This window comes from Camelus ferus, chromosome 9 (genome assembly GCF_009834535.1).
Source record: "Camelus ferus isolate YT-003-E chromosome 9, BCGSAC_Cfer_1.0, whole genome shotgun sequence".
Classification (NCBI taxonomy): Eukaryota; Metazoa; Chordata; class Mammalia; order Artiodactyla; family Camelidae; genus Camelus; species Camelus ferus.
Window position 1 is genome coordinate 70,515,010 of NC_045704.1, and position 25,197 is coordinate 70,540,206.

Consider the following 25,197-nt stretch of genomic DNA (forward strand, 5'->3'; position numbering starts at 1 on the left):
CCACTCTGCTAGCACATTCACCACCATTGGCACACCCTGATCACACAGCAGAACCCATCATCTGCATCAGTGCTAAGATAATCATGTAACAGTATCTGGGGTCAGAGAGTATTCCGGAATTTGTCTCAAGTCATTGGCTTCATCATATGTCTATGCAGATCTGTATACTCAGACACAAATGCAAGCATCAGAGTTAGATGCCATGATCAGGAGTGAAACGTAATTTCTGACTCCTGATTCACTCAAGTTTTAGATCTTCATATTAAGGCTGAATACTCCATCTTCTAGGAGAGGTAGAATGTTCAGCCAAGAAATTTAGTGAACAGGAAAGAACATGCATGGATTAGAAGATTTCACGTGAAGTCTAGAAGTACCTTAGAATGTGCAGCAGAAAGCACAAGTGATGCGCTAAAGAATCGGGGGAAATTAGAGGAACAGAGTTGGGAGCAGAGTGAGGACAAGAAGGGCATTGTAACTGGGGAATTATACAGAAATCAGAAGAGAAAATGGATGGGATAGGATTTAATCCTTAACTCTATAAAAATTTTTCTCATTGGAATTTTAAAAAAATTCCAGACAGTGAGTGGTAGAATTAACTTGGCTTAAAAACTTTAAAAATGTTAAAATGCATAACCTTATGACCTCCGAAATCATCCTGCCATTGTGAATGTTAGGTACGATGCCATAGTTCCCCCTCTCAAATTGTCCTTTACTTGGTGATTATTATTTCCAGTCTCAAGTAGGGGTGTCGCAGGAGTTATTCTCTCTGCTTTCAGAGATAAACTGACAAGAATACGTTAGGAACATTAGAAACATTTCCATAATCAAATAGTTCTTAGAGGGTAAAAATAATTCCGAATTTTTTCATGTAATTAGAAATGATCGAATTTGGGTTCAGACTGGTCCTGAGATCTCTTGTCATTGAGCTGAAATCAGAAAGAAGTAGATATTGGCACCACTGGCAAGGAGGACCCCCAAAGAAAAAATTCTCTGAACGCCCTGCTGTAGCTGTGGAAAAGCCTACGAGGCATGTTTTGGAGTCCGACTCCATGGCTTCAAGGCAGATTCTGGTGCAGAGGGGAAGGCCGATGGACACAAATACAGGGACCAAGAGCTGCCCTGCCTTCTCCTCCTGCAGATCAGAAATGCACTCAGCGTGACCACTTACTTCCACCTACACGTGGCTGTCCGAAGACAGCTGCACTTAGGGCCTGGTTCTCACCACCAAAATGATGGCAAATACCCAAGAATAAAGAATATATATATATATATAATTTACAACAGCATTTTGGTTAGTTCTACCAGAAAATATTAAAACACTGGTTGAGATATTACGATAATGTAGTTAACCAATAATGAAAGAACTTTCTAGAAAAAGAGTGCCTCTTGGCCCCCCTTCACCAGAGAACATCAGAGCTTGAGTAGGTATCTAAGAGGCCTGGGTAGTCCTTCTAATTGCACCATTAAACGTTTATGGGGACTGCTATAGGACAAATTCATTTCCATTAAGCTCTACTTAATATAAAGACAAACATATTCTCAAATAGAAATGCTAATGGCTGTATTTTTTAATGCAACCAACTGCCCACACATAATCTCATGAGAGCCAACTGACTTAATTTTATCCACAGCACAAACAGCTATTATTAAAAATAAATTAAATGGCCTGCAGAAAGCTTTTAATGTGACTTCCACTATGGCAGGGAGGAATAATTTCCACTTCGGGAGAATTCACAGAAAGACAGACTAAGAAAGGTTTCTGACTCTTACTTACTGTCAGATACATCGCTGCGTAGACACTGAGGGCCGCTTCTTTGGACGGAAACGTCTTCCTTGCTCTCATGATGAGATCCGGGTTCCCCGTGCAGGCCTCTTCCCCACTGATGAACTGCGTATACTGCTGGCATCCGAGGGCCGTGTAGTTGGGTTTGCACAGGGCCAGAAAATGTGGAGCCAGATTTCCTGTGACTACTTGTCCAGCATTTACAAAGATATCTGTAGCGAACAGTCCAAATGTATAAATTCCTGAGGAAGAAAACAAACCATGTTAACTTTGGGGTTTTTTGGTGTGTGTGTGTGTGTATGTTTCAGTTTACAATAAACCAACACGGCAATAGTTCAGAAACTCTAAAAGAGTTCACCATCCATCCATTTTTACATCATATGGTTCCTTCCATTGCCCTCCCTCCAGTGCCTCCCTGTGCTTTCCGAAGCGGTGGGAGTGTTAAATTATTTAACATACTGAGCTGTCTACCACTGGCTACATCTCTATGCATGCCAGGTTTATAAGACGCAAGATAAAAGAAGAAAGTCTATTCTAAGGCTGTGTTTGGGTGATGTGATTTTTTTTTAAATGGAGACACATTTCGCTTGAGGCAGTTTGGTCTATCACCTTCCACTAATGTTAGCAATCCTAATTTTCTCCCTGTTTTTGAAAATATATTTTTTTAATCTTCCCAACACAAAGCAGAGCAGTTGTCTCCCTTTGACTGTGCCTCTTAAACCCATGCAAACTGGTGTTAACTCTACTGGAGGCGCCAATTCGAGGTAAGATGCAGTGCCACCAGCCTTCACTTAAATATCACGGAAAATCAGGAGTCAAGCAGAACGTTCTCAGATTAATCTCTATGCTGCCTTCAGAGACATTTTTAAAAGTCCCATAACAGCGGGTAACTAAGACCCACATTATCTTTTTGGGATTGAGTTTTAATTTGTCACCATTTGGGACAATTTAGTCAATAATAAAACAATTAGATTATAGTTTTAAAATCATCTTCGCAGCATGGAAATTTATGATTTGTTTTGTTTACCTGAAGGCATAGAATTAAGTACCTAAGTTCCCCCTTCCTTTGTCAGAAACATGCCAATTTACTCAAATACCAAAAATATTTTCTAAATTCAATGTCATTGATCGTTACTGCCAAAACTTATCTTTATTAGGTAGGGTAGGCAAAGTAAATACTTTGGCATCATTTTCAGTTAAACTTATAGATACAGTCTTCAAGGACGTGGTACCAATGTAAAGAAACCCATTTTTAAAAATAGTTTTGGATAATAAAATCCATCAGCACATTTTAAGACTATAACAAAATAACACTTCCAAAATAGTCAGTTCATTAAAAAGTCATAAAATTCCATTATAATAATTAGATTTTTTTTCTTAGTCATATATTTCTGAACTGTTTGTTTCCCAAGCCTTTACATAATTAGTGGCTGCTGTGTAGGAAATCACCAGGATCACAGAAATAATTTTGCAGCATTAGATGCATGACTCTCATTTTCATTTTCAAAATACTATGTAAGGTTATAAAAGGTTCATGCACACAGACCTGCACATCGTGAAACTCTACGTGTGTACAAATGGCAATGAAAGAAGGACATTAGTGCTCTCTTTCTCAAAAAAATTTCAAAGCAATAAAAAGCTTTCTTTACATCTTACCAGCATTCCATGAGCCATGCAAGTAAATGTTATTAAATCAGAAATTCAGCAGAGGCAGAGGAATGGAAGAGAACGAAGCTTAATAAAATGTTACTGTACACAGCCTCTTCCTTCCAAATCTCATGGCCCAGCCTGGGAACCTAAATGGTAAGTCTTTCTCTCTCCTCTCTTGTGACCTCGGCTGAGATGTATTCATTTTATTTAACCAAACCATTCTTTTGATCTGGTGTAGTAAGTTTTCCTGTTTAAAGGAAAGAGGAATATTTGATAAGGATAAGGAAATGTCTCTTGATACTTGTAAAGTTTCCAAATATGCTTTGGAATTAAAATGTCAGCACATCAGGCCCAAGGCCAATATTGCAGCCGACTATGAAGATATTTATTTAAGTGAGATCCCATGAGTGTATCCACTGCGCTGACCTCCAGAATAATGTCGCTATAAAGAGTGACGTTCTATTATGCAGTAATGCTTTGCTCACAAGCTTCCCATTTTATCATAACAGACCGGAAACACCCAAATCATGATAAGCAAGGAAAAAGTAAACAAATCAAGCACTCCTAAATATTTTCTAAAATCGTATGAGAAGTAAGAAACACACAGAGACTTAAAAGCACGCTTTCCTTTGTGCCATATACCATACCTCGCTTTACTGAGCTTCGCTGTGTTGAGTTTTGCAGGCAGCGCATTTTTTACAAATTGAAGGCATGTGGCAACCCTGTGTTGAGTAAGTCTATTGGCGCCATTTTTGGAGCCAATAACATTTGCTCACTTTGTGTCTCTGTGTCACATTTTAGTAATTCTTACAATATTTCAAAGTTTCTCACTATTATATTTGCTATTGCTGATGTGTGATCAGTGCTCTTTGATGTTACTATGGTGATGGTTTGAGGGTACCACAAACTGCACCTGCATAAGACAAAGAACTGAATCGATAAATGTGTGTTCTCTGACCGCACCACCAACCAGCCGTAACCCCCGTGTCTCTCCCTTTCCTCGGGCTTCCCTACGTCCTGAGACACAACGTTACTGAAATTAAGCAATTAATCCTGTGCAAATCCTCTAACAGCTGCTAAGTGTTCAAGTGAAAAAAATCACACACCTCTCACTTTAAATCAAAAGACAGAAATGATTAAGCTTGGTGGGGAAGGCACATCAAAAGCCAAGATAAGCCCAAAGCTAGGACTCTGGTGCCAAACAGCCAAGTTGTGAATACAAAGGGAAAGTTCTTGAAAGAAATTACAAGTTCTGCTCCAGTGAAGACACAAATGATAAGAGAGTGGAAGAGCCTTATTGCTGATTTGCAGAAAGCGTTAGTGGTCCAGAGAGACGGTCAAACCGGCCGCAATATTCCCTCCAGCCAAAACCTAAGCCAGCGTGAGGCCCTACCTCTCTCCAGCTCTCCAGAAGCTGAGAGAGGTGAGGAAGCTGCTGAAGAAAAGTCTGAAGCCAGCAGAGGCTGGTTCATGAGCTTTCAGGAAAGAAGCCATCCCCAAAACCTGGAAGTGCAGGGTGATGCAGCGAGCGCTGATGTAGATGCTGCAGTAAGTATCCCGGAAGATCCGGCGAAGGTGCCACATACACGACAGATTTTCAGTGGGGACAGAACAGTCTTATGCTGGAACAGGATGCCGTCTAGGACTTTCCTAGCTGAGAGAAGGAGTCGATGCCTGCCGTCAAAGCTTCAAAAGACAGGCTGACTCACTTGCTAGGGGCTAATGCAGCTGGTGACTTTAAGTTGGAGCCAATGCTCATTTAGCATCCTGACAATCCTAGGGCCCTCAAGAACGATGCTAAATATACTCTGCCTGTGCTCTATAAATGGAACCACAAAGCCTCGATGACAGCATGTTTATTTACAAAATGGCTTATTAAATATTTTAAGCCCACTGTTGAGACCCACTGCTCAGGAAAAAAAAAAAAAAAAAAGATCCCTTCAAAATACGACTGCTCATTGACGACGCACCTGGTCACCCGAGAGCTCTGGTGGAGACGTACAATGAGCTTAAGGTTGTTTTCACGCCTGCTCACGCAACGTCCATTCTGCCGCCCATGATCAAGGACTAATTTTGGCTTTCAAGTGGTATGATTTGAGAATTACATTTCTTAACGTTATAGCTGCCATAGATAGTGATTCCGCTGATGGATCTGGGCAAAGCAAGCTTGAAAATCTTCTAGACAGGATTCACCATTCTAGACGCCATTAAAAACATTTGTGATCCCTGGGAAGAGGTCAAAATATTAGCATTAACAGGAGTTGGAAAGAAGATTCCAACTCTTACAGATGGCTCTGAGGGGTTCTAGACATAGTGGAAGAAGTAACTGCAGATGTGGTGGACTCAGCAGAAGAACCAGGATTAGAGGCGGAGCCTGAAGGTGGGGCTGAAGGGCTGCCATCTCATGGTCAGACCTGAGTGGATGAGGAGCTGCTTTGCGTGGATGAGCAAAGAAAGTGGTTTCTTGAGATGGAATCAACTCCTGGTGAAGATGCTGTGAAGACTGTCCAAAGGACAGCAAAGGATTTAGAAAATCACATAAACTTGATAAAGCAGCAGCAGAGTTTGGGAAGACTGACTCCAACTTTGAAAGAAGTTCCGTTGTGGGTAAAACGCTAGCAAACAGCACTGCACGCTACAGAGAAGTCATTTGTGAAAGGAAGAGTCAAACAATGTGGCAAACTTCATTGCTGTCTTATTTTAAGAAATTTCCACAGCCCCTCCCAACCTTCAGCAACCACCATTCTGATTAGTCAGAAGTTTGCAACACTGAGCCAAAACCCTCCACCAGAAAAACGATTACGACTCACTAAAGGCTCAGGCGATGATTAGCAGTTTTTAGCGATAAAGTTTTCTTTAATTGAGGCATGTACATTTTTTAGACGTAATGCTATTGTACACTTAATAGATTACAATATATTGTAAACATAACTTCTATATGCACTGGGAAACCAAAAAAATTCATGTGACTTGCTTTACTGTGATATTCACTTAACCGTGGTAGCCTGGAAATGAGCTTGCAGGATCTCAGAGATATGCTTGGATATTCTTTAGAAGTACGTGTATAAATGCATAAAAATATTTTACTTAAGTAGGCATAATATAATTTAGCAATATTTAGGAAGGTTCTTGCTTTAGTTCTGAGTATAGTGTTGTTTATTTTGTTATTAAATGACTCATGCAAGGATAAATAGGTCAAGAACGCAGTACTGATCCATGCGAAAAATAAAAGTTTTAAAGTTTCATATAAAAGTTATCCCTTTAACAGTATAAATGAGGGCTGTGGAGATGTGTTAAGTTGATGAAAATAAAAAGAAAAGTTTTAGATAGGAAGACGTTTTGTCTTCAGAGTAATTTAAAGGTCTGATGACATTTGATTAGTCTTTAGTGGGCTGATTGATAGATTAGGTGATCTACGCATAATATATCCAAAGTCTTCATCTTGATCCTATCAATATGAGAAATATATTGAAGAGTTACAGTAACAATCTTAATACTGATCAGAATTTGTCTTAAATGTTATATAGTATATACATACTTTTTTTTTAATCTGATAAAGCCAGGAAAAAATAACCTATGTTAAATTTTATTGTGTCAGTTCAAAAACCTGTGTTGGCCAAGTGTCTACTGAAATGATTTTCAGTAATTTGCCAATGTTCGTATGTATTAGTGCTAGAATTTGAGACAAAGTATCAGTAAATCTTGTCCTCTAATAAAATCACCAATATATTTTTGTTGGCATAGGAAAAAACAGCTCAAAAATAGTTCATGGAGTTCTATATATGAAAATTAACAAATACAACATTTCTTTTATTTGTCAAATTATTTTTCTTGTCCTTCATGATCAACAACCTACCTTATCATTTCTCCCTAGGCATTGTTTCCGAAATTTAATAGACACAGTAAATCACTTCTTTTAATTATGTAATTTTTAGTTTCTTTAGGAATATTAAATATCCAAATGTGGTGGGGTTTTTTTTTTCCCTTAAAATAATATGGAACTGACACCATGGAGTCTTGCAAAGCAAGAGAGAAAATAGTATGCAGTGTTTATTTTTAAAACCAAATTGAAACATTTCAAAGAAAATATAACCTAATATTTGCATACAGTTAAAATACTGGTCATTTTAAAGATTAGCTTATACATAAACATTGTTTCAGCAATAATAAAAACAATTCAATGAACACATACCAAGAAATCGTACAGTTCTCCTCACCAGTGGGTTTATATAGCAACAATCTCCAGTTAAAATAGTTTTCTCTTGGTTTTCAAAATCCCTTGTGGCCAGTTGTAGGCAAAACACAGCAGTTTCTCCAACTATTATCTTGCAAGGAAATGAAAAATTAAAGAACATTAGAATATAACCAGTATAAAGGAGAATATTTTTATTTTTTTAAAAATGCAAACAAATGGTAATAATCTCAATATAAAACTGAACCAAACATGCTTAACTAAACTCTTTTATAACCTTATCCATATATATGTACAAAACCCATATTTCTCAAAATTCAAGAAAGTATTAAACTAATAAATTACAGACAAAAATTGACTATAACATTTTTGTTTTCTAAAAGACTCCATTGTAGATGAAGTATATGAAAGATCTTTGCTTTAAGGGAGCGCTCAGTTATTTTTTTATGTGTACTTTAGTTTCATGTTTCATTTTTAAGTGATTATGTCTGGTTTAAATTTGATTCTGCCATAGAAATCAGAACAATTCTCTATGAAAATATTCTTAAAAGGATCTGATATAGGTATACTAATTTAAAATTATATTAATACATTTATAACAATAATATAAGTATTCTGTTCTGGGACATTGTTAAGAATTATAATTCATATAGTCTTTATACCTTCGTATACCCACGTCATTTTCATATGCATTAAAAACTGTATGAAACACAGAGTACTTCTTTCACAAGGGGAAAAACCCAGACTTGGAACTCAAATGAATTGACAAAGGCAACAGAGCTAATGAGGAAAAAAAATCAGGTTCTGGTAACAGATTCCTTGCTCAAATATGCTGAGTTATGAAAGGACCTGCCCGCCTTCCATGGGTGCTCATATCATTTCACTAGCTTTCATACACGGTCTTTAAAATCGCCCAGCAGGGTACCAGAACAAGTGATGTATCACAGTACCATTTTACGGATAAGGAAAGGAGAGCTTGGGGAGGTTACGTAATTTGCTCCCCATCAGGCCAGTCAGAAGCCAAGCAGTAATTTCTGACTCAGCTCTAGACCTTTTGACTCTATTTAATACCATGAACAATAGCACTAGAAATAAGGTTGTGAGGAAAGAAACCAGATCCGATAGCATGTCTCCTAATTTTGTCACTGTTAAGGTCAGTTTTTAGTTCATCTTGTCAAGGTTAAATAACGGACTACTTAGGGAGTCCCTGGCATTCCCCAGAGGAGTGCTCTTGGGGTCTTCATGAAAAGTACTACCTTTGATTATAAGAAATTCAAAACCATAAGTGGCAGGTAGAGAAAGAGGTCACAGGAGATTGTCTGACCTAACTTTACCCTAATATGTGTAACAGATTATGAGACATCTCTTAATTTTTATCCTTCTTTCTACCTCCTTTTTCTCTTGTCTTACTGTATTTCTTCTTCTAAGTAGGTCAGGGTCCAAGGTTTAACCAGAAGATGTTGAGCTGAAATACGTTAAAGGCATCTAGTCTTGCCTATCTGAATTGAATTAGGCAAGGTCAGAATTTATAGCTTTCCACATCCTCCTGAAAGTTTTAACTTTGGTAAAGTAGGGCAAGTGTGTGATGAAACAGTTCATGCAGCCCAAAAAGGCACAAGAGGTATTTCTTACAGGTTCTTCAGCTGCCACCAGGGCGCTAGGAGAAGCCGACAAGCAGACAGGCTGTGTGTTTGACATCATTTTATCTCCCCATTCTGAATCACTCTTATCAAGCCCCACCGTCTCTCTGCTGCTCCTTGAAAGAAGTTACTTTCTGAGTTTTCAGTTTCAACTTCTTCCAGGCCTGTTTTGCCCCAGAATGCTCCAAATTCTAACATTCAGTCATCCACGACACAACACGAGCTGGCTGGCTCCCCGCTGATTCCGCCCTCTGATCCTTCGCTTCTCCACAGCAGGTATCAGGGGGTCTCCACACTCAGGCTGGCTCCACTCTCTGGTATAACTTGAACCCCCAACTCAGCCTGTTAACACACCAAACCCCCCAGACTGGAGTAGATACCCAAGAATTCTTACTGAACACATGAATGAATTCCATCCTCAACAGATCAGAAGGTCTTAGTCTGCCTCTGACCTTTTGCCTGACTCTTAGTAACCAACTTTTTCTGCCTTGTTCCGGTGATGAAGGCTCTACCCTACACCCTAATTCCTATAACCAGTCGCTTAGTCTCTGACTTGATTACCCATTTAGTTACCAGGTTCCTACCAGACTAACAGCTGCCTCGTCTGGTCTACTCTTTCCAGTCTTCCTGATGCTAACCTCTTTGCCTGCCTGCATCTCAGCACTTTGCATGTTTATAAGTTTTCTGTTGGTGTCTTGAGCATATCTGTCATTGTCTCAGTCAGTATCATTTGGCTCCTACTAAAATAAACCCATGCAAATTGGCTTAAGAATAAGAGAGAATTTATTCTAGTGTTGGTGGGTTATCTCAGAACCTAGCATGATAAGACACAAGGGTTAGATCCAGGAATGGAAATGTCTCAGGAGTTCAAGCAACTACTCTCTGAGTCTCATTCTCTTTCTCTGGAGTCACACTCTCTCTCATCTCAGCTCCTCTCTGACTGCCTGACTCATTCCTGTCTTTCTGCAAGCCACTTCTCCTGGTTCCTAGTGTACATGACTGCCCTAGCAGCCTGCACGACTCCTGTCTGAACATGTCAGTTCACTTCAAGGAAAACCCAACTAATTAGATTTACTGAGCCCCAATTCAAAATTCCCAGGAGGTTCAGCTTGAGACAGATGTCTCTTCCAGTCCAATTAACCAAGGTTAAGAAGGTGTGACAGGGTGTGTGAAAATTGCCTCTGTGGGTAGAAAGGTTAGTTCTCAAACAGAGGTGCAATGATGTCTGCTCCAAACTCCTATCCATTACATCTTGCTGGACCGCCGCCCATGCTAGTTCTTGCCCTAGATTGGCTCTTTCCGCCATGTTATCTGGATACTGTGTTCTGTCTGCCTACTTGGACTTCATCTCACCAAATGTATGTGCCCAGGCCCTCGTGTCTGCCTTCCTTCAGTGGATGTGTCCACCTCCCATGCTCCAGGTCTCCCTTCCTCACTGTGGCATCTACAGAACTCCACATCCAAATCATATTCTTTCTTAACTTCCCCCATCCCAACTTCCTAAGCCAAAACTCCCACTGTTATAACTCTCAGATAAATTCAAGTAATGAAAATAACACAGTTGTTAACTACAGCGAATATCCAGATGCTTCTGAGTTAAGGAAACAGTGTCAGGTACTGGTCTTTAAAGAAGGGTTTATAACCTAGTTGGTTGGACACAGAGTGGAATAATTAATAATGGTACAAGGCTGTACATTCTGAGTTTTGACTGGTTTGAATAGAAAGTGCCAGTAGAACATTTAGGAAGTGTCACTGAGTCACTGAGGGCATCTGTGATGGCCATGAAATGTGCCACTAGGATCTCCTGCTCTGGGGAGGCTTTTGGTCTGATGGCCCCAGCTGTCACTCCTCTGAATCAACTACTGACTCCCTGCTGGGTCACATACTACATGCGTGAGCTAAGAACAGTTTTTACAAATCTAGAAGAAAGAATAAGTGACAAAACGAAAAAAAGATACTTCCTGCAGGTTCCTTCTAGCAATGAGTAGGCATGGTGGGGGAATCTGGGTGAGCCCATTCCTCTGAGATGGGGGACACATCTAACGGGCAATCTTGGTTTAAATCCCCCCCCCATGAATCTGGCCAAATCTTTCTTAGAATTGTGCTGTACTCTGAGGTGCTCCTTACCCAGTCCTTCTTCCTTCCCTCTCTCCTTCACAAAGGTCAGACCTCCATCATAGTCTGAAGGCTTTCTTTGCCTTCTCTGGCTTACCACCCCTCAACTTTTCTCTTTCACAAGTGTTTCCCTTGATAAATCCCTTGTATGTCTAATCACAGTTGGGACCTACTTCTAGGAGAACCCACATTAACATGCCATCAAAGCAAGACAGGGAGTGATCATGACTACTTTTCAAGGAAGGGTAGTTATGATACAGAGGTAGAGGATTTGGATGCAAACCTTACTGGGAAGGCAGGGTTAAGAAAGGAAAGGAGATAGCTCTCAACTTGATCTGAACAGAGACTAAAGTGGATTGAGTTTGTCTTGGAGGAAGAGGCTCTGGTCAGTGAATTGAAGATCTCAATTCTATGTGTCCTGATTTTTTTTTTTTTTTCCGTTCTTATCCTCTTGTCCTGTGGAAGCCCTTTCTAGAGGACTTCCTCCTTAGACTTTACCAACCCCTGAACTGTGACGAATCCTAAATACTTCTCTGTCCCCTGAGCTCCGGGTGCAGGTCTTCAACTACCTGTTAGACAGCAACGTCTCAATATGCTCTGATCTGCATATTGACGTTCTCAAACCTTTCCATCCAAAATGAAATTCCTGTCTCTCACCTTAAGCCTTCCGTCCTCCATGTCACCACCGCAGTTCACCCACCACCCTCCAACTCGGACACTCAGGCTACAACTCTGACACTCTTACACACCAGGCTGAAACTTCACTCCCCTCATTTGTCTGTCTAAATCAATTGCTAAATTTTATTGCTTTTATATTTTAATTATACTTCAAATACATCTATTTTTATCACTATTGCCATTTAAAAATTCAGTCCCTTATCACTTCTTTCCTGCATTATAGCATCCTCAGAACTCACTTCTGAACTTCCATTTTCCCTGCTGAAATTTTGAGCAATCCACATTTCCTATTTACAATTTCCAATGTGTCTTCATAGCCAGTGGAGTAACAGAAATTGTCATAAGAGACTGCTTACAGGTGAGCCTGAACCCATCTTTTTCAGCTTCTACAACTCTTACCAGCCTCCAGACATGCTGTGTTCTAGTCACAGCTAAACACGCTCACTCCCAGCATTCCAGGCATTGCCAAACATCCTGGCTTTTATACTTGGCCCATGCTTAAGACAGGCAGGGGACCTAACTTAGACAAGCAGAACTGTGCTTAAGACGTGATTTAAATATTGCCTGCTCTACTGCAAGTCTATTTCTGGCACAGCCCATCCCTCCGTCTCTGCGTTCCAGTGGCATTTTGTACGTTTATTACGGTACTTTACGCATCTCTGTATAGGGATCAGTAACATCTGTCTCCTCCACTTAATTGAGAGCTTCTCTGAGACAGGGACTGTATAATGTTTATCTTTATATTCCCATATTAAAGCACAATTCCTAGCAATAAATATAAATGGCTGCATGAACGAGTGAAATCTAGCTTCATTTCCCTTTATAGATAAGGATACCTACCCAGAGAGAAACCAAGAATTTAAACACAGTCTGTTACTGGCACAGCCAGAATCTGAATCCAAGTTTAGAACTATTTGAGCACAGCCTCTCGCTAGGATTGTGTAAATTCTTCTTCCAACTTTTCCAGGTTAAGCCAGGTCAGCCCCCTGCCCGCCACCCACACCTCTCAAGGCTCAGGTCACATCTGGAGCTCCACCATTTTCCCAGCATTTCTACAGCTTTAAGGGAAAGGTGTTGGGGCACAGAGCACCTCATAAGGAGCTTTACAACTCCTGGGGTGCCCAGGTATAAGAGAACTGGATATAGAGAAAGACTTTCCTGATCTTTTTAATACACACACCAGCATTACAACGAAGACCAAGAGAGCTTCACGCCCTCTTTCGAACTCTGGTTTTTTGTCTGTTTGTCTGTTAGTTTGTTTTGTGAGATTCGGTCTTCAGCAAAATTTCTTCATGTTTCTTCCACGTGCCCTTGCTTCTTAAGTGTAACTGAAGACCTGGTGGTTCGGTCATTTTCTTACCACTGTTAAGAAGGGGTTCTTAATATGGGGTCACTGGCTGCCATTTTCATTAAATTCCCAGAGCAACCTTTGGGAAAAGACCAGAATTGTTTGCTTTTTCTCCTCTGAGTGGGAGGCGGAGAAACCTGGCAGGACAGAGGCACAGAAGCCAGAGATGGAAATACTAAAAGCTTTGTCACTCCGTCACTCTGTGGTATCCCTTGATACAATTTCCTTTCCTGTGTGAACGAATAAATGAAAGCTGTTTCCAGAGAGAGTCGAGGTGATGAACAGTGTTAACTGAGCTCAGCTGAGAAGGAGCAGGGCCCCTCCTCCTGCCACAGGCTCCGGCTGTCCTCAGAGAGAGAGAAAGCAGCAGGACCTCGGGAAGGACACCTGAGTCCCTCGTGAGGACAATCAACTGGCCGTCCATGGGCCAGCTGTTCACACGGCGCATTCCTCCCCCACCTCAGCAAACCACCCCCCCCCATTCATTGGGACATAAAAGAAAATGGGTGAAAAAGATTTTCCTGGTAGAGGGGGTGGAGGCTGGCACGGTAAGAGCACAGCGGTCAGCCCTCATTTCATTTCTTGCATCTGCCTCCCAGCTCCCTTATCCCACCACCTCTCCTCTGCCAAGAAGACGCAAAGTTCCGCTGTGCCCCGTTCTATAGGAAGCCCTCAGACAACCTCCACGGGAGGCTGCTGGCATTTGTGCTCCATGACAATCTGATCTGGAATGTGGTTAAGATGCCCACCAAGGGCTCTGGAGCTGGTACCCAGGGGCCCCCACTGCCTCACGGAGCTGGGTCCAAGCACCCGTGCTGTTCCCCAGGCCCCAGCCCCTCCCCACTGCACCCCAACATCCTGCCTCTCTAGAGGAGAGAGTGGTGCTCCTGGACCTCACCCAGAGTGACAAAGGGAAGCCCTGCATTCCACAGAGCAGCCCAAATTGGAGCGCTCTGTTCCCCGTTATACACCATCCTCTAACCATGACACTGCATCATGCTTTGTTTATCTCAAGCGTTGACACTGCGAAGTTCCTTGAACCCTCCCTTGCTTACCAAGCCAGACCTAGACAACCCCCCTTTCCTAAATGACCCATCGATGTCTCTGTCTCGTGTGGGAGGACAGATCTGGTATCTGGTCCCTTTTCTTTACCCTGTTTGTCAGTGAATAAAATGCCCCATCCTGCTGATGAATACAGCAACCCACAAAAATGCAGGTGTGAACCATAAATCACCAAGTATAAACGTCTCTGCTATGAGCACATAATGTTGCTCTCATATCTCAATTCCCAGAGGCTGATCCTCTGTTATCTATAATTCTTAATGACAAAAGACTGAACTAAGGTTTTCCGGGAAGATAACATCATAGCAGACTTTCATCAAATGTCAAACCCCCAATAGCTTTATGTTTTCAGTTAAAAATACCCAATTAGAAATTCCTCTCCCCTTCAACGGGTGGTCACTCAGAGGTATCCATGCTCTTCATTGCTTTGAAATTAGTACAAGAAAAACGTTTCCGATGTATTACAGCAGCAGAAAGCATGCAACCTGTGTGGCGGTACTTGGCATGTGTCTCACACATTTCAGATATATGTCAAATAATATCTAAAAAGCAACTTTAATCATGGAAGTGTAGTAATGGCGCACACTTAAGTTTTAAAATGTTAGAGGGTACTGGGTTTATACGCAGGTTCTTATCAAACATATTATTCATTCTTGGTTGTAATACAGACTCACACAGAGAGCGAGCTCACTTCCCATCTGGCCAAGGCAAGGTCTAAGTTATACTAAGAGGTAAAGAGCTTTACTGGGCACCGCCTCACTAACTTTGTGTTCTGATACAGAGAAACTGCGGTTTCCTCTGTGTATAGATGAAACTCACCCTTGCTAAGTAAGGCAGTTGCTAACTTCTTGGAACAGTTTCTAAGTGACACTGAGGTTGGGAGAGAGGAGAATTAACTGAACTAAAGAAGTGATATAGTTAGTGATGTGAAAGTTTGCAGACTCCCTCCCAGGAAGTAAGAAACTATGGCTACGTCTTGGTATAACTGTCCATATTTCATAATCTGACCACCAAAAACTTGTGTTCTAACTTTCATACTCTAAAGTTGCTGTGGTAAGTGGCTACCTAGCCTGGACCAAGATTCTCTGCACATCTGCCTCTAGGTGACTTACATCAAAAGATAAATTACACGTGTCCGTTTCAGACCAAAAATGCAAAAGAACCACGTGTTTCCTCCACGTTCTCTCCACCCGTCTGCTGCCTGGAAGCAGAGAGATTTCTGGGCCCAGCAGTTGTTGGTGTCACTAGAGGAAAGGAGTCCAAGCCCCTGAGTCAGTGGCCCTGCACTGGACTGGGACATGAGTGAGTGACACCCTCTAGTGTGAAGCCAGCGGAATGCGGGGGCTTATTTGTCATAGCAGCTAGAATTTGCAGATTTCCCTGTTTTTCACAGAGAGGGAATAAGTCTCAGGCTCAGAGTGTCCAGCAGAAAATAACTGGCTAGCATAAAAAAATTGTTTTTATTGTATTTATTTTATGATTACCTTCTATTTATCAAGTGATAATGGCATTCCATTTATAGTAATAAGTTTTCTTTTATAATAACTTCTTAGTAAAGTAAGTTGATTTAAAGAAAAAAATGAATGACAGTTGAGGTGATATGCAGGCATGAGAGAAATCATGAAGGTGATACCATGAGAGACAAATTTGGGAAACATTGAACATATAATAAAAGCTAGCTTAAAGCTTCTGCACAGCCAAAGAAGCAATCAACAAAATTAAAATGCAACCTATGGAACAGGAGAAAATATACACAAATTATGTATCTGATAAGGGATTAACATTCAAAATATTTAAGGATTTCACACATCTCAACAGCAGGAAAAAAACAAACAAAGGAGCTGAACAGACAGTTTTCCAAAGAAGATATACAAATGGCCAACAGAGACATGAAAAGGTGCTCAAGCTCACTGATCCTCAGGGACATGCAGATCAAAACCACCCTTGTCAGGACGGCTGTCATCAAAAAGATAAGGGATGACTAGTGTCGGCGAGGATCTGCAGAAAAGGAAACCCTTGTGCACTGTGGGTAGGAACGCAAATCGGTACAACCACTGTGGAAAACAGTACGGAGGTTTCTTATAAGATTAAAAATAGAATTACCATATAATCCAGCAATTCCACTCCTGAGGGGGTATTTAAAGGAACTGAAATCAGGTTATCAGAGAGATAACTGCACTCCTATGTTCACGGTGGCATCATTCACAACATCTCAGATGTGGAAACGGTTACTTCAAATTTCGTCTGCTGATGTTCGTATATATGTGGAAAGAACTTATTTACTGTGTAGCGTGTTTAAATATTTAAGTTTTATGAACTAGTTCCTCCTTTGTAAGCTGATTATTCAACTTGTTCAGTTTTTTCTTTTTTGTAACAATTATCAGATTATAAAAATGATGAAAGTTTATTAATTGCTCAAATGAAAAGTAAAAATGTAAAAAGCAGAAAAACTGCCTATCATTGCATAACATGGAGAAGTAAATACAGTGTAACTCCTTTCCATCTTAATTAAAAATAAACCGTTATCATGAAAACTGTTTAAAAAAATTAGAAAACATAAAAGAACATACGTGTCCATTTATAGATGAATGGATTAAACTTAAAGATGTGCTACATACATATACAATGGAATGCTGCTATTCAGCCATGAGAAAGAGGGTAGCCCCTACAGCTGGTGACAACTTGAATGAACCCTGAAGGCCTTATGCTAACTGAAATAAATCAGACAAAGACAGACCAATACTGTATGGGATCACTTATAAATGGAATCTTAAAAAAAAAAAAAAAAAAGGGAAGTAAAACTCACAGAAACAGGGCAGAATGGTGGTTTGGTTACCAGGGACTGGGGGCTTGGGGAGGTGGAGGAATATTGGTCAGAGGGCACAAACTTCCAGTTATAAGAGTAACAGCTTCCGGGAGTCTAATGTACAGCATGGTGATTACAGCTAAAAATACTGTATTATATACTTGAATGTTGCAAAAAGAGTAGATAAACACTCTCACCACACACAAAATGGTAAGTGTGTGATGGGATGGAGCTGTAGCTCATGCTACGGCAGGAATCATTTTGCAATATAAAATGTATCAAACCAACACACTGTACCCTGAAACTTCCACAATGTCACATGTCAGTTATATTGCCATGAAGTTGGGGAAAATAGATTTCAAAAAAAATGACACGGCATGTACTAGGTTTTAGGACCTGTTCTCAGCACTTTGCAGATATTTGCCAATTTAGTATTTAAAACAACCCTATGAGGTAGGTATTGTTACTGAAATCCAATTACAGATAAAGAATACAAAGCACAGAGGAGGTAGACTGCCAGGGTTGGGTATATAGTGAGGAGCCAACATCTGAGCCCACGCTCTTAACCCTTCCATGTCACCAGCAGTGGTTAAGATTGCGGGCACGTGGCCACTGGGAGGCCCCAGCATCCCAGGGAGAGGACAGCTTCGGGGAAATGGTGGGTCAGAGGCAGCTCGGATAAAAGGATGCGAGGCCAAGCACTAGATCTGCTCTCATGAGTTAAGGTTTGTAGCCTTTAAAAAGAGACTGCTGTTAAAACGCAGGCAGCGGGGATAACATGAAACTGTCATACTAACTGATGGGCGGGACCGCCTGATCCAATCTTTTTAAATTGGGAAACCAGCGGAAAGGGGGGGGGGGTGTCCATTTTGAGAGCACTCTGTGGGCTGTGGTTCTCAGATGTGGTCCCCACACCAGCAGCAGCAGCAGCCCCTGGGAGCTTGATGGAAATGCAGATTCTCAGGCTTTGCCCCACACCTCCTGACTCAGAAACTCTGAGCCCGGGGAACAGCCACGAATGTTTTCCTAAGCCCTCTGAGCTCTCCACAGGAAATTTCAAGGGGGTCGAGAACTCCTGACTACCACGTGTTTTAAATGCATTGGGGATATTTTCAAAGGAATTTCTAGATATTTATTTGAACAAATGATGGCTATGTACTTATTCTGTGCAGAGAGCTATTCTAGGCGTTGTAGTGAAGGGCGGGATGGTAGGAGAGGGTAAATGAAACCTGAAACAGAAAGAAGCTGAGCGCTCTCACTTTCCAGAGGTTTTAAGAGAGCCGTGGAGAGGTGACGCAGCCTGACAAGCCACCGGCGCTCGGCACCCCCGCGGGTCACGCTCGTCCTCTGCCGGGAGTCCGCTTGCCGCCTGTCTCACTGTGGGGAAACGCAGGGGCCCGTCAGAGCAACTCACAACTTCCCCGCCAGCACCGGCACATACATGAGAAATAGCAGCGAGGGAATAAAGAAGGGAGGCGATAAGGAGTAAGCGCTGATTGAGGGCTGGGTGAGGACTGGGTGTGCCAGTGACCCCACACTCTTGCAGAGTCTTGTTCCAACTCCCAACGAAGCTGAGTGGTCAACATCAACTCTCCAGGGCCTGGGACCAGCGAGCAGAGGACGGAACAACACTGCCTGGAATGTTTGCAAGAAGCCCTGGAAAGGCATGCTTGTGTCTCCAAGGCAGGGCAGGAACATGCTCCAGAGCCTGACCGTCGAGTGAGTGGGGTTGAGTCCTGCCTTTACCCCTTAGCTGAATGACCTTAGGTAAGTCAAGAAACTTCTCTTTGCCTCAGACTCTTCATTAAAATGAAGATGGTTGAAAGAATGCCGTCATGGGCAGTGGTAAAGAATACAGGAGTTAACTGTTACGAAATTCTTAGAACAGGTGCCAGCACAAACAAGCACTGCGCACATCTCAGCCATCATCACCTGAACTTGGGCCACAGAAAAAGGAAACGTCGTCTGCCTAACAAGACACAGATTTACAAGCTATGCTCATTCTTTCTTTTAATGACTAGAAGCTTGTGAAACCATTAACAACCTTCTTTTCCAGTTAAAATAAAAGCTGCTAATTAAACTTCACGTGATATTCATACTTTGCCCAACCATTCATATAAATGAACTAAGCTATGAGGAAAATGAATTATAAGAGCACTGAAATACAAATTAATTTTGCATACCCATAGTGTTTATTTTAATGTTTAATATATAAGGTTGAATTCTGCATGTCCACAAATCTGTAGGCCAGCACTGTTATAATGTACCCGTCATTCCTCAAAAGAGCTAACTCACAATTAATAAAAAAAATCGTATGCAGGTTATCAGCTTGCTTTCAAGCTCTTCTTGTAAAGTACACGTTTGAATTAATTTCTCCTGTTCTTATCAACAGTATAAAAGGAACATGATAAAATTTAGATTTTTTTGGAACTTGGAGATAATGGAGTTTTTAGAAATCCACCTTTGAAGCACAAGCAATAACTAAATGTCCCTATGTCAGTGCTTCTAACACTAAGTTCAATAGGATGTTAACTGGGTTTTTAAAAGGGGGGTTGGGAGGAGACTCCTGGACAACAACAAGAAAAAAAGTCAGCTAAAAGCTACAAACTCTAACCCTTCCCAGAGATTCACAATGCGCATTATTAGCACATCACAACTCACAACTTCTAGCTGCCCCATGATGGTATTACTTTCCTGTCCTCATGGTACAGATGATGACACTAAGGCGTGGAGAGGTTACGTGACATACCTAAGGTAGTAAGTCATGAAGCCTGGACTCACTCAACTCCGTGCAGTCCAGTTCTGGAGTTCAGCTTGACATTGTAATGTTTCATTATTCTGCTTTCTTTTAGGAAGAAAATTCTTGCAGTGAAAACTTATCTGAACTTTCTGCATTTAAAAGTGTAATTTTCTCCCAATTAGCTTTTCTGCATGACCAAAAGCATAACAACCTGTTAAAGAAAACTGTTGACTTTATTGCCCAGTGTTTCCCTACTTTATTTGATCTCGGCAACAACCCATGTTCCAGGGACAATCCGAAGTATCTGGTAGAGCCTGCATCCCAGAAACACTGGGCAGAGTAAGTCAAAGCAAAGTGCTTTTCTTCCTTTTTTTCTTCTTCTTCTTCTTTTCTTTTCTTTTCTTTTTTTTAAGAGGAGAGATGTTCACATTTAGGAAGGATTAGCCAGTATAGCTATAATTTATGGTAATTGGATAAAAGAATTAGGACTCTTTAAAAAGAAAAAGTCAAGCTGAGAAATGCTAACATTATAAAGCAATGATGAGCTCACTCACCACTTCCCTAGTTATCAGGAAGAGACACAAAGGTTTAAAACAGAAGAGACCAAGTGTTAATTCACACAATGAGAGAGGAAAACATTTTTCTAAAAAAATGATGCAGGTGGGAAGTTTAAGTAGAGTTTTGAGACGCCATTAGTGCAGCAGAATGTGGCCAGGGTAGACTAGTGGGATTTTCCTGACCTTCCCTAGCGATGGCTAAGAAAGAATGACATTTCTTTCCGATAGCGCAGGAGAGCCATACTCCCCACTGGACTCGGAGTGTCCACTGGCAGCTGAATCTGGGGAGAATTATTGAGGGGCCTGAGCGAATGTAATAACCCTTCATTACTGTCTTGTACTGGACCGTAATTCCACCACCTTTTCTTTTTCTATCTCTTTTTTTTCTGGCTAGTTCAGAAAATCTATGTTGCTGTTTGGCTGAGATTTCTCCTGTACCAAGACACAAGTTTCTGTTGTACAACAAGACTGAATTATTAGTGACCACCTTCAAGTGCCCTGCCCGCATTAAGGGAACACGTGTTCAACAGCCTAAGCTCTAATACTCTGGGTAACACTCTCCTTTTCATGAACATAGGCTTTTGAGGTGACAGCTCTGCCTGGGAAAGCAGAAATAGTGCTTGCCACAGTTTCAAATTCATCATACAGATCTTTCCCTTGGGGACACCTTCTTCTGGTTTTCATGGCTTTCATTTCTCTCGTCTTTAAACGGACTGCCAGGACAAATGTCTTCCAAGGCCATTCATTTTTACTGAAAAAAAAAAAAAAAAAAAACAACAAAAAAAACGACCAGACATTTGAAGGACTTTATTTTTAAAACACTTTTGCAGGAAGAGTCAATGTTGATTACACAGGAGATTGTTCTCCTTTACCAAGCCATTAAAAATGTTGATGAGAATGTACAAAGAAAAGCATGATTGAAACCCAAAAATAAATGAAGGAGATGAATCTTGGAACATAAGCTCATTTTGTAGTCTGGTGTCATTTGCATTTGGTATATGTGCAACTTTCCAGCGTACTGTTCGTGGTGTATTATGAAAAGGTGTAATTATGATTTCAACGTGAAACCCTAACAACTGTGATTTGGTTGAATTTTTTAAGCAAGCCAATTTAAGAGTTTCCAAATTATAATGGGAAATACATTTTAGGAAACTGATTATTTATAATCCCAAATGCATTAAGTTAAGCTTATGCTACATATTTTTATATAAATTCATAAATACATTCCCTTCCTTGTCATTTTAAAAAGTGACGTATAGCACTCACCAAGGACCAGGTACTGTTCTAACACTTCACATGTATCAATTTGATACGATTCTCACAACTAACCAGTGAGGGAGGTGTTATCTCTTTTTCACAGATAAGGAAACTGGGGCACAAAGAGGTTAAGCAATTTTCCAAAGGTCTCGTAGCTAATGGCAGACCTGAGATTCAAATCCAGGCAGTGTAACTCCAACTTTAATGTTATATTCATCATGGAAGACTTTTTGCAGGAACAGAGTCCAAGCGCTTTATAAAACCCATATTAACCTACTTTATCATTCAGTGTCAAACTTGACTTTGTAAGATTTTGTTATTTTGCTTTATTTTGGGAAGAAAAGTCTAGCAGTTAAAGTTTTTCAGCTGAACTTCTGCACTTAGGAATACAACTTCCCCCAATTAGTATAAAGCACTAATACTGGAATCTGTTCTTAAAAAAAAAAAAAAAAGCTCAATGAGGCTTACGGATAAGATTCTCTCACAAACCCTTACATTTATTCAAACCAAGAGTAGACTGCAGAGTCCGCATGGGTGGGCAGGGCGCTGTGGGGCTGGGAATAATTAATTTCTGCAATGTCTCCTCAGCCTCCTGTGTCTTATTTTCAGAACCAGCCTGTTACCCTGAAATGTCACTTTGAAGTTACTGGTGACGGGGCAGTTTGGTGGGAGGTTCAGATAATCTCAACAGGAAGTTCATTAAAAAAAAAAAATCTTTGAAGAAAAATTATAAATTAATATTATTTCTCAACAGAATAATGATTAAATATTTATTTGCAGAAGTTGATTAGAATAGCAGACGCCTATGGAACCGATGTGAAAACATTCCTATTCATTCGATTTGTTAAGGAAAAGAAACGATGGCTTTGAAGTCCACTATGCCTTCCCTACTCAGCTGACTCAGCTGCTATGCTACTCTCCCATGATCACTGCTGCAAGGTTCAAATGAACCTTTACATGTACTTGAACATGCATGTAAAGAAACTGCCCTCAGATAAGAATCCTTGCCTTTTACACTTGGGAAGAATTCAACCTTATGCAGCCCCTTTATCCTCCAGAAAACATGTTTGAATGTCCACCAAACTATGCATAATCTTAGATTCTGCTTCTCTGCTGAGTCCTACTGCAGGCTGTCAAAATATTTAGAGTCATCACATCTCTGTGGTTAGCGAGAGTGCGGCTGAAAACATTCAATGCCAGCTCCAAGTCCTCTGGCACCCAGGTCCGCAACTGAGCTGTAAGATGCAATGAAAGATTTAGGAGCAGTTTTCCTCTGTCCTGGCCTCTCTGTTCCATTCAGAAACAAAACGAGCCCTTATGATCCCTTTTCTCGCGTGGAGTATTTTCGCGTTCACAGTGCTGATTCCTTCTCATGTCGACCCCAGGGGTGCTGGCCCCCTAGTCTCCCCACTGGGATCATCTGTGCTGCAGACTGGTGATCAGACTTCAGAAGGTTGAAGAAAGCCCCGTTACCGAGTCTGGTACTAACTACTGCGGAAGGATCTCCAGATTCTCTGGCTCCCACCTCTGACTGACCCCCGCAGAGGATCTGGACCTGAACAGACACTGGGTGGAAAGAGCAGGAGTCCTCTCTCCGGCACGAGAGGAGGCCCCTCATTCAGAGCCTCCTCCCAGCTCCCCCTGGTGCTATAGGGCCCTGCAAAATCATGCTTTTCTGACCTATTGTTTATTGCATTGCACAGTTGGCAGGCATTTTGAGAATTCTGCAATTCAGTGCCAAAAGGTAAATTTGTAACAGATCATTGAAATCCTTGGAACATTTGAGTCCTATGAATACAGCACTCAAATACTCAGAAACACATTCCCACAAAAAGCAACAAGAAACAATTCTACTTAATGAGCACTTCTCAGCACAGTTTTCTGGCCAACAGTTTTAGACAGCTATTAAAATCTCAATCAAGTTTTCTTTCAAAATCTTAATTATAATCTCTCCATGTGAACTTAAGCAAATAGTGTTGAAATGAACCTGTTATATGCCGTGCTCATCATTTTAAAGGTTTATTTAATATCAGCGTTTATAATTCATTACAGCATTAGAATATCCAAGTAAATTAAAATTCTTCATACCTTGAAATAAAACGAAAACCCTATTTAATAAACACTGATTGAACCCAAACTTATATGGAGCAGACACTGTTGTCTGCCTAATCAGTGTTAACTACCCCTCTTTCTCATAGAGCCTTGATTTTGCTCAGTTAACAACCTTCACGCATGGCCATGATCTGCGGGGGAATCAGGGCCACCCCTGGCCTCAAGTGATGAATGAAGTGTCAAGTCCTGATGTCTTGGTGTGTAACGATTTCAGACCTGGGCAGGTAATGAAATTCTGCCCAAGGGGCGATAAGGCGACTCCTGCTGGGCATGGGTGCTTCTGTAACAGGGATTCTTGCTCAGAGATTCACAAAAGAAACATTCTACTTCTAGACATCATCACGTTTGCATGTGACTTCCAGAACAAGGGTGCCCACAGGGGTATCATGAGGGGAGCCAGCAAGAGCAGAGCGGACACCACTTATGTCCGAGTGGAAAGAGAAGAGAAACCTGGGTCTTTCATTCAGTTACCGAATCAGTCATTTTTGAGCCAACCTAACTTCGCACACTCTGTTATGTGATATAATCAAAACTCCTTATTGTCAAATGGTTAAGTCAGAGTTATTTACAGATGAACGCAATCTAACTGATACAAAAAATGAGGCCCTGAACTTGCGATGTACTATGGAGGGTAAAATTTTAGATACACAAATAAGTACATTTAAATACAAACAACTACAGTACTATGTTGGTAAAAGTAGAGGTTGAAAAAGAATAAGAGAGTACATTAAACGGGTGATGCTAGAGTGGAGAGTGAAAGAAAATGCCATGAAAGCTGATGTTTTTTTACACAGCACATGGCTTAAAAGAATATGACTACGCTAATCAGAAGCAAAGTTAAATAGCGTGCAGGCTGCAGAATAAGACTGAGAGGAGGATCAGGAAAAAGAGCTTTACAGGTAGGCTGACCATATAATTTATCATTCAGACGACTCCACTTTTGAGTGTGAAATGGGAGCTTAGCGATAGTGGTATCAAGACAACAGGAATAAACTAGCACGACCCAGACAAGCCAAGACATACGATTACCACAATTATAGGTCAGGAGGAGAACACACATAAATTCTCCGAGGGGAAAGGTATAAAATATCCTTGAGAAGCAGTAGTGGGCTCATTTGGCAGGAATGCAGACTAGATATGGGGTCCTGATGGGAGATTATTTTAGGACTGTGATGTAAATGCCTTGAGATCCAAGTGATAAGTTGGTACTTAATTTTGTTCACAGTTGGAGGCTATCACATTTCTGGGCAGGAGGAC

At 41.0% G+C, this 25,197-nt stretch overlaps 1 protein-coding gene across 9 annotated transcripts in view; it reads right to left on the reverse strand.

The window, feature by feature from the left end:
• PLPPR5 (phospholipid phosphatase related 5) overlaps positions 1–25,197 on the reverse strand; it is a 102,681-nt gene that overhangs the window by 55,332 nt on the left and 22,152 nt on the right. For all 9 annotated transcript variants that reach the window (XM_032487165.1, XM_032487172.1, XM_032487170.1 and 6 more), the window contains 2 exons: positions 7,626–7,758; positions 1,775–2,025 (listed from right to left, as the gene is read on the reverse strand). In XM_032487165.1, coding sequence (XP_032343056.1) covers positions 1,775–2,025; positions 7,626–7,758 — 384 coding nt within the window. The remainder of the gene's footprint in view (positions 1–1,774; positions 2,026–7,625; positions 7,759–25,197) is intronic.